The 15,483-nt window shown below is 41.7% G+C and overlaps 1 protein-coding gene and 1 non-coding gene across 25 annotated transcripts in view; one reads left to right on the top strand and one right to left on the bottom strand.

Moving 5' to 3' along the window:
- The window catches only part of Pcbp2 (poly(rC) binding protein 2), a 27,086-nt gene extending 11,603 nt beyond the window's left edge, over positions 1-15,483 (bottom strand). For 9 of the 24 annotated variants that reach the window (XM_041669893.1, XM_041669895.1, XM_041669882.1 and 6 more), the window contains exons 1-7: positions 12,758-12,898; positions 12,167-12,190; positions 12,048-12,080; positions 11,597-11,713; positions 7,679-7,810; positions 3,725-3,853; positions 2,599-2,685 (exon numbers count right to left, since the gene is read on the bottom strand). In XM_041669893.1, coding sequence (XP_041525827.1) covers positions 2,599-2,685; positions 3,725-3,853; positions 7,679-7,810; positions 11,597-11,713; positions 12,048-12,080; positions 12,167-12,190; positions 12,758-12,826 — 591 coding nt within the window. In that variant the 5' untranslated portion in view covers positions 12,827-12,898. Of the gene's footprint in view, positions 1-841; positions 935-2,598; positions 2,686-3,724; positions 3,854-7,678; positions 7,811-11,596; positions 11,714-12,047; positions 12,081-12,166; positions 12,191-12,757; positions 12,899-15,344 lie in introns of those variants that run through there. The other 15 variants (XM_041669886.1, XM_041669887.1, XM_041669891.1 and 12 more) reach the window with 4 other exon arrangements.
- On the top strand, positions 4,027-4,154 carry LOC121459962. The gene has a single exon (XR_005976023.1). It is a non-coding gene; the product is annotated as a small nucleolar RNA SNORA81 (small nucleolar RNA).

Genomic DNA, 15,483 nt, shown 5'->3' with positions numbered 1-15,483 from the left:
AGCAACTTTATTCCACAGATCCTCTTAAAAGGGTCTACAAGTTCTCTTCGATTAAGGTAAAATACACAATTCAGCTTTTTACCTAAAATGTGGAAAATAAAAGCAATGGCTCAACTGACCAATCCCCCTACCCCATATATTCAATTCAAGACAGTAATCAATGATTTATATCTACACAAACCTGCACCATATATATACAACATTGCCTAAGACCCTAAATTGACAAGAAGCTAGCTAGGTCTCTAATGCCAGGGACCTGACACAGAAGCACTGGGGAGGGGAAGGATCAATTTGCTAAGTCCTGTCTTTCCTGCCCCCCTCCCCTACCCCTGCATAAAGGCACTTGCAGCTCCCACTATGCCCTCCTCCCCACACCATATCTTCCCAAAAAGGGAGCTGGGTCTTTAGGGAAATTGGGTGGGGGGGGGTGACAAGGAAAGGAAAAAAGGAATGGAAGGGAGTGGCTGGTTACTTAATAGAATGTGAACTTTCTCACATCAGTTACAGTGGCGAGTACCCCCAAAAGTACATCCAGGTGGGGGTGGGAAGGTGAAAATGGGATGGGAGGAGTGGGAGAGGGAAAGAGGGATTGAACAACAGCAACCAAAAAAAAAAAAAAGAAAAAAAGAAAAAAATTAAAAAGAAAAAAAAAGGTTGGCGTTACCATCTGGTGGGCTACGCGGCCTGTGTGAAATGAGGTGGGGAGGTCAGTCCAGGTCCCCGTGGACAGATGGTGTCCACAGCACAAAAATCACCAGCGCCACTGGCCCCCCGTGTGTTGGCAGTCTCGGCTGAGGCGGAAGGATTGAGTGAGCCTTGGAGACTGAACATCCCCTCTCACCTCTAGAGGTGGTCCCTCCAGGTCAGGGTTGAGGCACATGGACGGGGTGGTGTGGGGAAAGCTCGCACTGTCGCTGCCTGTGCTGTACCTGTCCTGTGGATAAATAGAGGATTTCAGTCTCCAGGGCTGTCAATCCGGCACCTTGTCACCAGCATGAAATTCACACCAAAAAAAAAAAAGTTGTTTTTTTTTTTTTCTTTTTTCCTTAAAAAGGAGCTCACAACACAGATTTGAAACGAGCTGTAATGAGTGAATAAAAAAAAGTTACCTAGTGGCAGATGATACTGCACAATTGGGTTATTTTCAGTAAGAGTGGGGGGTGAGGTAACAGAGCTGATGCTGGTCTTGGTCACTGTAGGATTGAGTTAAACCCCTACAGAACCCACTTTGCCACAAAAGACAGAGGTCCATATGTGGACATTGTATGAACTGGTCCATTTATAAAAAGGCCCATGGGAATGACCCATAACAGGGCAAGTCATGGAAGAAGCTGCAAGCTTTAAGAGGGCAGTTAACTGAATAAAGGGAGGTAGGTATGGAGAGGAAGAAAAAAGGTACAAAGGTAAAGGAGTGACAGGGAGGAAGAGAAGAAGGATGGATTGGTGACCCAGCATTGGATAACCTAGAGTTCCATGGTTAACTCCTGGGGCTAACCCTCCTGGCTACTGCTTATCCTCCCAACTACTTGTATTGGCAGGCCTTTGACAAACCTGCTGAAACAAAGCTAATGCTTAAACAAAGTCCTAACACATCTCACAATAACACTTATGAAAACTCTCAGCAAGACATAAACTTGTTCACTTTTATTACTCAGTAAAATGTGAGACGATCTCCAAGTTGATACTTTCCTCTCTCAAATGCCTTTCAGACTAAATACAAATATAACTAGCTAAATACAGATGTTTTTTAAATAGGACAGTCCAAAGTGGGAAGGGCACTTTAAGCAACATACCTTCACCTACCAAAATGACTGCGACTATTTCAACCTAAATCACAGAATTCTAAAAACCTACTTCAGAGTTAACACTAACAATCAGAATACACTAGCACCATGACATTTATCAATACTCTTCTCACACAATCCTAACTTTAGCATAAACCATGTGTCAAAAGATAAATAAATGGTTTAGATTGGTGAGGAATAGAGGCGCCAAGCCCAACATGCTCTCCCCATCCTATCCTTGAATGCTCCTCTTATTCCAGCTGATTTAAATTATACCACGGGGTTTCAAACCAGTGGTTATGAGTTTAAGAGTCTGGGGGTGAAAGGGTAGAGTAGGGGAGATGAGGTGAAGGGGAGGGAAAGTTTGTAGGACACTCAAGCTCAAGAGCCTACCACCCCATGCCCCCATGCCATTTGAGACTACCACCCTTCTTTGCTATCATTACTCATCTCTAACATCCCACACACACAAAAGCATGAATGGGATGGTGATATAGGGAAAGTAATGACACTGAAAGAAATTTAACTTTAACCCAAACCACCACAAAATTAATTACTCTTCTGAGTGTCTACAAAACTTCCACATAAATAAGGTCTTGGCATTCAAAATTTTCTATAGTACCAAAAAAAAATATAAATAAAATAAAAAAATAAATAAAGAGAGAGAGAGAGAGAGAAAGAAAGAAAGAAAAAAAGCAAATCAAACTATGGCCAAATGTTTTCAGCAAGCATGCAAAGTAGCTTGGTGTGCTGCTGGCAAAGCAGATATCTAACACTCTCTGTTCATTCTGCCCACCAATAAGAGTTCTCTTACCTGACCACCTGCAAAGATGACTGGAGAACTCGAGGGCTTGGGCCGGTACGGGATGGTCACGCCCTTCGGGGGGGACTGGGAGAGAGTCAGAGGGGAAAAAAACAAAAAGAGATAAGGTTTCAAAGCTGCTTCAGCTGTGTGGCGATAGCACACACAGGTCAGTTAAATAAAAATGACTTCCATCCCCTCAATTACCAAGCTGTACATGATTAGATATTGTAATCTCAAATATCTGATATTTATTATTTGTCTTTAAAGCAACAAGAAGCTTCATGGCTCACTAATTTTCACCAAATATGTCCTGAAATAGTTTTAGTCATTATTTCTACACTTGGTTGTTTTCTGGATTTTTTTTTTCGAGACAGGGTTTCTCTGTAGCTTTGGAGCCTGTCCTGGAACTAGCTGTTGAAGACCAGGCTGGCCTCGAACTCACAAGGATCTGCCTGCCTCTGCCTCCCAAGTGTTGGGATTAAAGGCATGCACCATAACCCCCAGGCTGATTTCCATACTTGTAAATAAATTTAATCCATACACACACAAAAATGTAGATATACTTCAACTGATAATTTAGGATCTCTTATTTTTGTATAAGTAATAAAATCTAAGTTGGATATGAAATTTCCAAATGTTATATATATGGTTCAAAAAGACACAAGCAACATCTTTTTCCTTTCAGATTCAACTTCATGTAACTCAAAAAGATTTAATTTCCTTTAATTTCTATTTTTTTTTTTGCAACAGAATAACAGGACTTCATAATTCACTCAGAAACACTACCATTTGATATTTTTTTCTAACTATTGACTATATCCTGTTTCAAAAAATAAAAGAACTATATCAATGTCAAGCAATTCAAAAGGTCAGTTTCAGAAATCCAAAATCCTTGTAGTCTCTTACCCTACCCACAATACTAAAATTATTCTGAGCCACAAGACTACTTAGCAGATCCTATTTTTGCTCACAAACTAAGATAAGTCAAAACTGGCAAAAGGAAAATATAAACAAGAGAACATCTTTCCCCACCCCCACTGATAGCCTACCAGCTCCACCTAATTCTAGTCTTACTAAATATAGATCAGTTCCTGTCCCCAGAATCACCACCTCCAGCATGAGCCTGAGGGCTTACCTCCAACATGACCACGCAGATCTGTTTGACACACTCAATGATGGATTGCGGAATGCCAGCAATAGTGATTGCCCGCTCAGTTGAGTTGGGGAGCATATCCCCTGCCACCTGGACCTGAGCCCCTGTACTCTTTAAGGTAAAAGGAAATTAAAAATCAGAGAAAAACTATGTTTTCCAATTCAATTTCCCCAATGGCAACTTTAGAATGTGATATTCAATAGACACTCATTACCCCCTTATTACCCCCCCTTTCTCTTTTCCCATTCTTCCTTTATCTGACACAACTGCTTACAAAAAGTTAAAAATAAATAAATAAACTCTGATGCTAGCAGAGCACACATAAGAAAAGTAACTGCACTGGATACCAAAGACGGGTGGACCTCTTTCTTAATGTCCAGTGTCCTTTGTCTTAAGATTTGGTGCAATAAGTCTTCAGTAATGACAGTTTTCAACATGTCGTTTGCATAAAATTTACATCAGATAATTCTACATACCATATATATACATTATGATTCATAAGAGCAGCCAAATAAGTTATAAAATAGCAACAAAAACTTTTATGGTTGGGGGTAAGCACAACATGAGCGACCTGTCTTAATGAGTCACAGCATAAGTTGAGAACCACTGATTTAAACAAGTTCTTAAAATGGAAAATTTAATTGACATAACTTTTTTAACCTACATTAGAAAAAAATTAATTAGCTCTGAAAGATAAGAATAAAACTGCATAATGGTCTACATTTAACCTGCACAAGGAAGTCTCTTCTAAACAATCTTCTCTTACCCAATAACGACAGCTTTGCGTGCCAAACAAACTCCTCACAATTATCACCTACCTTTCATACTCTTATTTGAGCAAATATTTTCATCAATCCTATTCTATGTCAGATATCATTCCAAGTATTTAAAATTTATCATCAAAACAAAATCTCAAACTAGTTATTCACACCTATAATCTCTGAAGCTAAAACAGATGGACCATCTGACACGTTTATGGCCAACTTTGGATATAGTAAGACACTATCACAAAACCACTTCTCCTGACCCACAAAAACACATGGTCCCTGTGCAAAAAACTACTAACCGTCCTGTACAAAGACTTCAAAAAATTCCAACTAGTTTCCCTTCAAAACCATTTAGTAACATTTCATTTAGACATAAAAAATATTAATGAAGAATTGATAAAGAAGCCAGGTGGAGACTGGCTTAGAGGTTGAAGAGCACTGGCTGCTCTTCCAAAGGAACCAGGTTCAAGTACCAGCACCACCACATGGCCACTCACAACTGTATGGAACTCCATTTTAGGGGCTCTGGCTCTCTCACAGACATAACTGTAGGGAAAATACTAATAATATCAATGCACATAAAATAAAAAATAAGAGATTAAAAAAAAGCCAGAAAGCGATGGTATCCACCTCTAATCCCAGTACTTAAGAAGTAGAGTTAAGATATACCTCTGTGAGTTCAAGACCAGCCTGGTCTACAGAGTGAGTTCCAGGACAGCTAGAACTATATAGTGAGACCTAGCCTTAAAAACTGTTTTTAAGGGACTTGGAAAAATGACCGAATGGTTAAGAGCATCTGTTGCTCTTGCTGAGAACCTGGGTTTAGTTCCCATCACCCACATGTCCCTCACAACCGTCTGTGACTCCATTTCATGAGATCCAACTCTTCTGCATTCTGCTGACAAGTGGTGACTATGTGGTGTGCATACATACATAAATAAAGTTTTAAAATTATTTTAGGACTAGAGAGACAGCTCTGTTGTTTACAGCTTCCTAATAATAATTCCTACAGATGGGGGCTGGAGAGATGGCTCAGAGGTTAAGAGCATTGCCTGCTCTACCAAAGGTCCTGAGTTCAATTCCCAGCAACCACATGGTGGCTCACAACCATCTGTAATGGGGTCTGGTGCCCTCTTCTGGCCAGCAGGCATACACACAGACAGAATATTGTATACATAATAAATAAATAAATATTAAAAAAAAAAAATAATAATTCCTACAGATAATCTGAATTCAGTTCCTAGCACCTACGTAATTCTGCTCACAATCATCTGAAACTCCAGTCCGGGGGAATCCAGAACCTTCTTCTGGATTCCAGGGCACCTGCACTTTCATGCAAATATTCACACAGGGTACATCTTCAACCCAGGCTGGATGGCTCTTGACTTTAATCCCAATACTCAGGAAGCAGAAGCAGGAGGGTCTAAATTTGAGATCAGCCTTGTTCTACAGAGTTCCAGGAACCTTGCCTTGAAAAAATTCAAAATATGAAATCTACCAGAAAAAAAAAAAATTTAGTGGTTCAGTAGGTAAAGACAACGGCAACTAAATCTACCAACTTGTATTGGAGCAGTGAATACACATGGTAGGATAGAAAAACTGGCTGTCATGCACATGTCCTCTGACCAGTATGCACACATAGGTGCTTATGTATGCACTAAACACAAATAATGGGGGGGGGGGCGCAAAGGAAGATGGCCCAGTCTATAAAATGCTTGTAAGCACAAAACCAAGAACACATAAAAGATAGACAGGAGAATCCCTGATGACTTAATTGAACAGCCAGGCCAGAAAAATCTGTCTTGTGGAGTAAAAAAGGAAGGGGGAGAGGAAGCATGAAATGGGACATGGTAACACCAACTTTTAATCCCAGCTCTGGGGAGACCGAGGCAGATGGATGGATCTCCTTGAAATCAAGGTCAGCCTGGTCTACAGGGCAAGTTCCAATAGAGCCAAGGCTATAGAGAAACCATGTCTCAAAAAAACTGACCTCCCCCGACCCAAGATAAAATAAAGGTAACTATATGCGAAGTTACTCTCTCATATTCTGACTCATTACTGAACTAGGCAAGGCTGTATCTAGTCCTAGGTACTTGGGAGGCTGAGGGAAAAATACTAGTAAATTTAGAAGTCCCAGGCTAGTAACATAGCAACGATCTCACCTTTAAAAAATAAAAGGGGCTAGGGAATAGTGCACTGAGATGTAGCTCAATGGGGGAGTATCCACCTTGCATTTGTGAGCCACCATGTCATTGCTGGGTATTGAACACAGGACCTCTGCAGAGCCGTTAGTGCTCTTAACCTCTGAGCCATCTCTCCATCTCCACCTTGCAATTGTGCGGCCCTGAGTACCTACCTTGGATAGCACAAAAACTGAAATATATGAATTGTGTTTTTATTAATTAATTTATTATGTATATAGTGTTCTGCCTGCATGTATGTATACAGGCCAGAAGAGGGCCTCAGATCTCATTATAGATGGTTGTGAGCCACCATGTGGTTGCTAGGAATTGAACTCAGGACCCAAGGAAGAGCTGCCAGTGCTCTTAACCACTGAGCCATCTCTCCAGCTCCTGAATTGTGTTTTCAGGAAAATTGTAACACTTTAATTCTAGTATCATCACACTACAGTCTTCAAGGACTGCTAATCATGGTCAGTTATCAAGTTAAACATAGGGCCACAGACACGTTAGGCAACTACTGTACTACCAGAACCAAATTTCAACACCTTTTTTAATCCTATGTTTTTTTAAAAACTGAGATCTCACCTGGCTGGCCTGGAACTCATTATGTAGATAGACCATGCTGACTTCAACCTGACCCTTCTGCCTCTTACTCCCAAGTGCTGGCATACACCACCATACTTGGCTCCATCTTGTATTTTTTTAGATAGGGTCTCCTAAATGTCAATGAGCTGGCCTTGAACTTTACAGCAAAGGCAAGACCTGAACTTGGAGTCTCCTATGCAGCTGAGATTACAGACCTGAACTATCACAAAGGCCATCTTAAATCTTCACATCACACGCTAAACTTTTCTAGCCATAACACAATCTAGTATGGGTATAAGGATGCACCATTCAGGAGGCAGAGGCTCTCCCAGAGTTCTGTCTAAATAGAAAAAAAAAAAAAAAATGAAGCTAACAGACATTTGGGGAAGGGGGGAACCAACCTCTCTTATTTCCTTGATCTTGCAACCACCTTTTCCAATGAGAGAGCCACACTGACTAGCAGGGACCACGAGCCGTAAGGTAACTGGGGGTCTGCTGGCAGCTGTGCTATTGGTCATAGAGCTGCTTATGTCCTGTAAAAAAAAGAAAATTACTCAGAACACCAAAAAGATAAGTGTGTATTTTATATATATATATATATATATATATATATATATATATATATATATATACACACACACACACACACACACACACACACACACACATACATATATATATATATATGAAAGTGCATAAAACAATTACTCCTGGACTTCTAAGGAACATACATGTATAACTATACCAAACTAAGTGAACATTATAATTTCTGAGCCCAATGTGGTAGTATGGCCTATTATCCAGGACTCTGAAAAGGTAAGATCCAGTAGGAACAGACCATGTTCCCCTATCCTTCCAAATCAAACAGAACTTGCTCATTGTTAAAGTGCTTACCCTGGAATGGATCACTTGCCACAACACATACAAACACGAAAAAATAACTGCAAAAGGGGCTGGGGAGATGGTTCAGTGGTTAAGAGCATTGCCTGCTCTTCCAAAGGTCCTGAGGTCAATTCCCAGCAACCATATGGTGGCTCACAACCATCTGTAATGAGTTCTGGTGCCCTCTTCTGGCCCGCAGACATACACACAGACAGAATATTGTACGCATAATTAATTAATTAATTAATTAAAAAAATAACTGCAAAAGAAACCATAATTTTATTTTTCTTCACTACAAGGGTACAGAAAAAAGCAACACTTCTAACAAACAAAGCTGGCCTTCCTTCCATTTGGATTACAAATGTAATTTGTCAAGCATGCACAATCCAAAGTTTCTAATCCTAGTAGCCAATATTTTTGTTTTTTTTTAATTTTTTTTTTTTTCAAGATAGGGTTTCTGTGTAGCTTTAGAGCTGTCCTGGAACTAGCTCTGTAAACCAGACTGGCCGCGAACTCAAGAGATCTACCTGCCTCTGCCTCCCAAGTGCTGGGATTAAAAGTGTGTGCCGCCGCCGCCACCACCACCACCACCACCACCACCACCAGGCCGTAGTACCCAATATTCAAATTAAAAAAAAAAAAAGTAGGGTTAAGGGAGATGGCTCAGTAGTAAAGAAAGCTTTCTGTACAATCAAATAAGGAAGAACCCAGATCAGTTCAGATCCCCAGCACCCACAAATGTTGGGTATGGCTGTGATGCCTGCAATCCTACCACTAGGTGTGGAACAGAAGTATACAAGAAACTGAAAGGCTGGCAGTGAGAGATAGTATCTCAAAGCTGTAAGGCAGAACACAATAGAAAACACCTGCTATCCTTCCTCGGGTACCGCAGTGTGGACATTCACACATGCATATACACATACACAAAGAGTAATTTAAGCTAGAGGGGAAAATTGTCAAAATTAAACCAAAGATATGAATATATGAAGCAATGCAACCACAATCAAACTGAATGTCCTCTTACAAAATCAATACCAGATAGCTAAAATGATTTAAGTTTGTATTTTTGGCTTTTGTAGCGCTAGGACTTTCATATGCTTACCAATCACTCTACCATGAGCTATACCCAATCTCAGATTTCAACTTCCCAGTTTTATTTGTTGAAAATACAAAGACAATGAAACCAGGAATTATATCTAAAATGCTCTGAAGTAGAGCTCTGGGGTTGGCAACAGATCAATTCTAAGAGTCCATGCTTTCCCAGGAATTGTGGCACATGCCTTTAATTACAGTACCAGGAGGCAAAAGGCAGATACCTGAGTTTGAGGCTACCCTGGTCTACAGAGCTTGCTTTGAAGCCAGCCTGACCAGGACAGTCAAGACTACACAGAGAAACCCTGTCTCAAAAACCAAAAAAAAAAAAAAAAAAAAAAAATCAAAAAGAGCCTGAGCATATGCATGACGCCTTTGGTTCTATTCCAGCAAACAGAGCAAACCACAACAAAACCTGTATTGATCAAACGCTTTCCTAGACACCGTAAGATTTTGTATTGTTATGGCTGTTGACTTACGTGAGTCCAGGTGTAGGTCAGAGAATAAATGTGAAAGTGAGCTCTCTCCTTCCACAATGTGAGTCCCAGGGACTAATCCAACCATTGTCAGGTGTTGGGCAAGTGCCTTCACCTGTTGAGCTTCCTCAAAGACCCCCCAAAATTTTTAATTAATTTATTCATTTGTCAAAAGTTTTCAAGCCAGGTGGTGGCAGCGCACACCTTTAATCCCAGCATTCGGAAGGCAGAGGCAGGCGGATCTCTGTGAGTTCAAGGCCAGCCTGGTTACTAGTTCCAGGACACAGGCTCCAAAGCTACAGAGAAACTCTGTCTTGAAAAATAAAAACAAAAAAATTTCAAGACAGGGTTTCTCTGTGTAGCCCTGGCTATCCTCAAACTCAAGAGATCTGCCTGCTTCTGTCTCCTGTGTTGGTGATGGTGTTTCAAAACTCCTCAAGACAGGGTCTCACTATGTAGTCCAGTTGGCCTAGAACTTACTATGTACACGAGGCTGTTTAGCTTTCTGAAGAAATCAGTGGTTAGGACACTCTCCAGAGGGTGGAAAGCTCAAGGTCACTGGCTGTTCTTCCAGGTCTTGTGTTCTACTCCCAGCAACCACAGGGTGACTCAAAACCATCTACAACAGGATCTGCTGCCCTCTTCTGGCATGCAAGTACACATACAGAACACTCATACAAAAATTATGAATAAATAAAACCAAAAAAAAAAAAAAACTTCAAAAAAAGACACTTCTCCACCTAATCTACATGTACTAGTAAGGTGTATAAATTGCTTTTATACAATTCTATGAAGCCAAGAACTTTTTTCTTCTTCTGATACAAGGTTTCAACTCTGTAGCTCAAAGTAGCCTCAAACTTAGATCTGCCCCATTGCCTTCCCAGTACTGGGAAGATTAAAGGTATGTACCACCACTCCAAGCTAAGAGACTATTACTCAGAGATCTGCCTCCCACTAACTCCCAGGTGTTGGAATCAAAGGTGAGTGTCACCACTGCCTGGCAATAGCATGTATTTGAGCTGCAAATTCTGGAGTAACAGGATCCTGCAGTTTAAAATATAACATTTCTGACCAGGGCAAGGATAAGATTTCAGGGAACACTAAGCATCAACCAAACAGCACTCTTCTATCTATTTTGCTTTCAGAAACCTAGGGTTTTACCTCTAACTTTTAATTATCAGTATCTGCCTGTATATAGAGTTCAAAATGCAAAATGTACGGTTTCAGCAGGACCCTAAAAAAAACTACATTAAGTTCATTCAACTGTAAAACCATCAAGGAAGCAATGGCACGCCTTCAAAACAATTAGTGAGGAAATGTTTCAATGACAAAGTTGGAAAGGGTAGTGTACATTTTATGAGATCCCAATAGTCAGGAAGGTGACACAGAACTGCTGAAGGGTATCTTGAACTACTAGTAGTGCCAGACTTCCACAATTATCTCAATAAATAAAAAGACCAAAAGAAAGCCATACCAAAAGGGGAGGAAGGCTGGAGAGATGGCTCAGCAGTTAAGAGCATTGGCTGATCTTCCAGAGGACCCTGGTTCAATTCGCAGCACCCATGACAGCTCACACCTGTCCCTAACTCCAACTACAGGGCTTCTGACACCTGCCCCCCCACAGACATAAATTTGGGCAAAACACTAATAAACGTAAAATAAAAATAAATTATACACTTAAAACAAAAAAAGACAGTGGCTGAAGGTACAGCTCAAGTACTTAACAGGCTTACTTAACCTCAGTTTTGTTTTAGGTAGGACTGGTAGGTAATGGGAAGGAGAGGCAATCCTAAAACTCTCTCTCTCTCTCTCTCTCTCTCTCTCTCTCTCTCTCTCTCACACACACACACACACACACACACAACAAACCTCTTCCAGTTTATCAATGATCATAGCAAAGGCTTTGAAGATGGCATTAGTCGGTCCGGCCAAAGTGATAATTCTCTCAGGACAATTCCCTTCTGAGATGTTGATACGTGCACCACTCTGGATAAGAAAAAGAAACAAGTAGTTTTAATAGATAAAAAGAGCTGAAATTGTAGAGGATAGCCCGTCCTAGATAACACACACAGGCAAGGGCAACAAGCTGCCTAAATAAAGCAAGCGTTTCAAATACTGCTCCACTTGTCCTCAAACAACATACTGCAGCTCATGTTTTTTGGGACTCGGCACAAATTCATTTCCTATCTACTGTACTGTTTGTCATTACATCAACCAGAAAATGCTTCCCCCCTTTGAGCGCTACCCCTGTAATGTATCATACATAACCTTTTCAGGTCAGGGATTCAGTCTAGCGAATCCCACTGTTCTTATAACTTACCTCCTCGCGCATCTTCTTAACAGATTCTCCTTTCTGAAAAAGGAAAAGTCAAGCATGAGCTCCAACTATTTCAGCTCAGACTGACTAAATAGCAATTAGTGTTAAAGTGAAACTCTTACCTTTCCGATGATACTGCCAACTTCCTGCAATAAAGAAAACATTGGCAACAGGAAATTCAGAGTTCATCATTTTCATCATTATGAAAATTCTAAATGTTCAGCTAACCAAATGCTAATTATACTAATTACCAAATCAAAGAAATAGATTTTAAGAATCATGGGGGGAAGCACTTACTCATTTCCTTGCACAAAATTTTATAGTGAAGCTACCAAAGAATTGAGAATCAGAATGAATACCACACCTTTGTGTAATATGCAAAATGAGGCGTGGGGATATAACTCCACAATAGTGTTGGCCCTCAATCTCCAAAAATCAAAACAAATTTTTTTTTCTGAAACTGTAAGATACAACAACATACATCAGAATGTTTTACCAGCCAGCTAGGACTGTTTTTTGGCTCTGCTTGTCTTTCTTGCTCATTGAGGCTTCCTAGTAAAAGCTGTCCATCTTTTCACCACACTCCATTAGAGAAGAGTGGCACAGCCAGATGTCCCACGGTGCTAATCTGATGAGCTCCCACATGCTTGTCTGCTTTTCCTGGCCCCTCCCATACCAGCTACTATGACCCAATTTTCCAAACTGGTGCATACCTTTCCATGCATAAGTAGCCTGATAGTAAGAGTGACATTTAATCCACCTTCAATCACACCGGTGTCCATGTCTAGTAGTTACAGGGAGCTGGACTTTTGAGTGGTCAAGTCTTTGGTCACGGGTGGGAGTGAATGCCAAAACTGTAAGAATGACCAAAATAAGAAGGGGGGGAATAAATAAAGAGTAATTATTTTCCAGTTATTTTCACTTCACCCTTTAAACTGTTACCTAATGGACTCTTTTCCTTAAATGTTAGCCTATCAGACTTGTAAACACACTCAGCACAACAGCATAACACTTACAGATCAGGTTTTGTTTCCAGTTTGCTCATTAATGATAGGGTTTCCACTGATGACTGGGACGAGAAAGATTCATTCCTTCCACTGGCAATGGTTACGGGGGAACTGCTCAAGTGCACGAAGTTGTACTTCAGCTGAGTACATTTTGAAAAGAATTCAAAAGCAGCTGGACAATGTTTACTACAGTGAGGGCAAACTCAGCTTGCTGGCTACTGGCATCAACTGGAGTAAACATAGAGTATACACATAACGGTCTCTAACTCTCAGATGGTGATGGATACCCAATGATTTTAAAATGATTTAGTTCAGAACTGTGGGTGGTACATTACTGATCTCAACACTGTAGGGTTATGACAAGATTGCTGTAAGTTCAAGGCCACCTTGGGCAATGTATTGAGAGCCAAGTCAGCTGCCAAGACTACACATTGGGACAGTCACAAAGTAACAAAAATAATTTAATCCAGGAGTCTCACTGAAAAAAAGTGAGATATATCCAATATACATTCCACAACTGATGGGGCTCCACAATCCTCCTCTGAATGACTCTGTACATCTCAGTTCTCTCTTCTCCCATTCTTTCTTTCTAATCAATCTGAGGATTTTCCTTATTCTTGAATGTTAACTTTGACTACCACACACTTCTAAAATCTTTTAACTCAAATACAACAATAAAAACGAAACTGTCAGTGGTAAAGTTTGACTTCACATTGCTTTAAAGCCTCAGTAGGTGACAGATTCCCAGGATGCAGCATGTACTCATCTTCTCAAACAACTCTGCTTGTAGAGACAGGACAATTGGAATTTTGATGTTTTTGCCTTTAATAACCAAACACTGATATTTCGAAAGGACAGTGAAATTTCAAAAGCATGTCAAGTATCCATCCCTTCAAATCAGTATCAGTGACTTCTCTTAACTCTGTCCCTTCCAAACACCATCTTCAAATCAGTATCAATGACATCTCTTAACTCTGTCCCTTCAAACACATCTTCCACTGTGCTGTGTATTTGAGATCCCCACATCCTTGAGTTGTTTTTGAGACAGAGTCTATGTAGCTCAGGACAGAATGGAACAGGCTAGTAACACCAGGCTGGCTTCCAAACTTGAAGACCAATCTGCCTCTGCACCCCAAATCCAAGCCTTAAACATTTTAAAGCACTTAAAAAGGTGGCTGCTACACCACTCTGTATATGGTAAAGGTCTTCTGATTACTTCAGGATAAGTAATTATATAAATGCATTCCAAAGCACAGCAGGCCCCTACTTCCAGAAAAGTTACTTGCTGTCAAAGACCTCAAGTCAACATCTCATGGAAAAACAATGCTTATTGATTAGGTCTGTAAGACTCATTTTTCTCCCCCCAAATACAAGGTATAAACCTGACAGCTTTAATTCTGTATGCCTACTCAAATGATTAATCATTTTAAAAATACAGTAATACAAGTTCAAAGAGATAAGAACACCAAAAATTTATCTCCAAAACCATGTAAGTAAAACACGAAGATGTGTTTTTTTTTTTAAACTCCAAGCCCTCTAATCTGAGAAACCTGTCTCTTCCTCTCCTGAGTAGGTCAACCTAAGTGTACCCCATCCCGGGAATCCAGCTGTTAATCCCGCAGTCAATACCCCTCTATAAATAGCTCGGTCTGGTTTATAGCGGCAGGCATTTTATAATTTCAAAATTCGTTACCCGAGAGAACGTCAGAGTAACTCGGTAACTGGGAGTCCGCCTACCCTTTAACTCGGCAGCCCCCCTCTGCCCTCCCCCCGGCCCCGGTCATCCAAGCATTTTCCACTTAAGAAAAAATAAGCTCCCCCCTTCCCTTGACTAGAGGGGGGAGGAAATAAACGGTTCGGTCAGGGGGGGGCGCTGCGACCCAGGGGGAGGGGCCGGGCAAGTAGCGCCTCCTCGTGAGGCTGCGCCAGCGCCTGACCCCCGCGGGGAGCCGCGCTCACCCGCCCGGCCAGCGAGCCGGCCATCGCCTCCCCCACCCCCCTCAACCAACAAATCCACCGCCGCCCCCCCTGCCGCGCGCGCCCTCCCTGACTCCTGCGCAGCCGCCACCGGGAAGAGGCGGGGGGAGGGGGGAGCAGGCTTTGCGCGAGGCCTACTAGGCCGCGCCAGAGCCAGGGCCTCGCGTGAATGGACGGCCAGGAAGAGAGTAGTGGACGCTCATGCGGGACTACGAGAGGCCGAGGCTCCAGACTACGAACGGAGTCCTCCAAGAAAGATGACACGAGTGGAAACAGAAGCTACTGCAGGGGGCGGAGGAGAAATTTTTAAGCTTACCTGGAGGCGCGAGTCGACTGAGGGGAAAAGGGGAGCGGGCGGGAAGGGGAAGGGCGGGAGGCCGGGGGCGGAACAATAGGGGCGGGCGGGAAGGCGAGGGGGGCCCCGCTGGCGGGCGGAGGAGGGGGGTGGAGGAGGA

The sequence above is a fragment of the Microtus oregoni genome, unplaced genomic scaffold, assembly GCF_018167655.1.
Source record: "Microtus oregoni isolate MIOR12 unplaced genomic scaffold, Mior012 000019F_ref0000042, whole genome shotgun sequence".
Classification (NCBI taxonomy): Eukaryota; Metazoa; Chordata; class Mammalia; order Rodentia; family Cricetidae; genus Microtus; species Microtus oregoni.
This window is presented reverse-complemented; position numbering and strand designations above follow the sequence as displayed.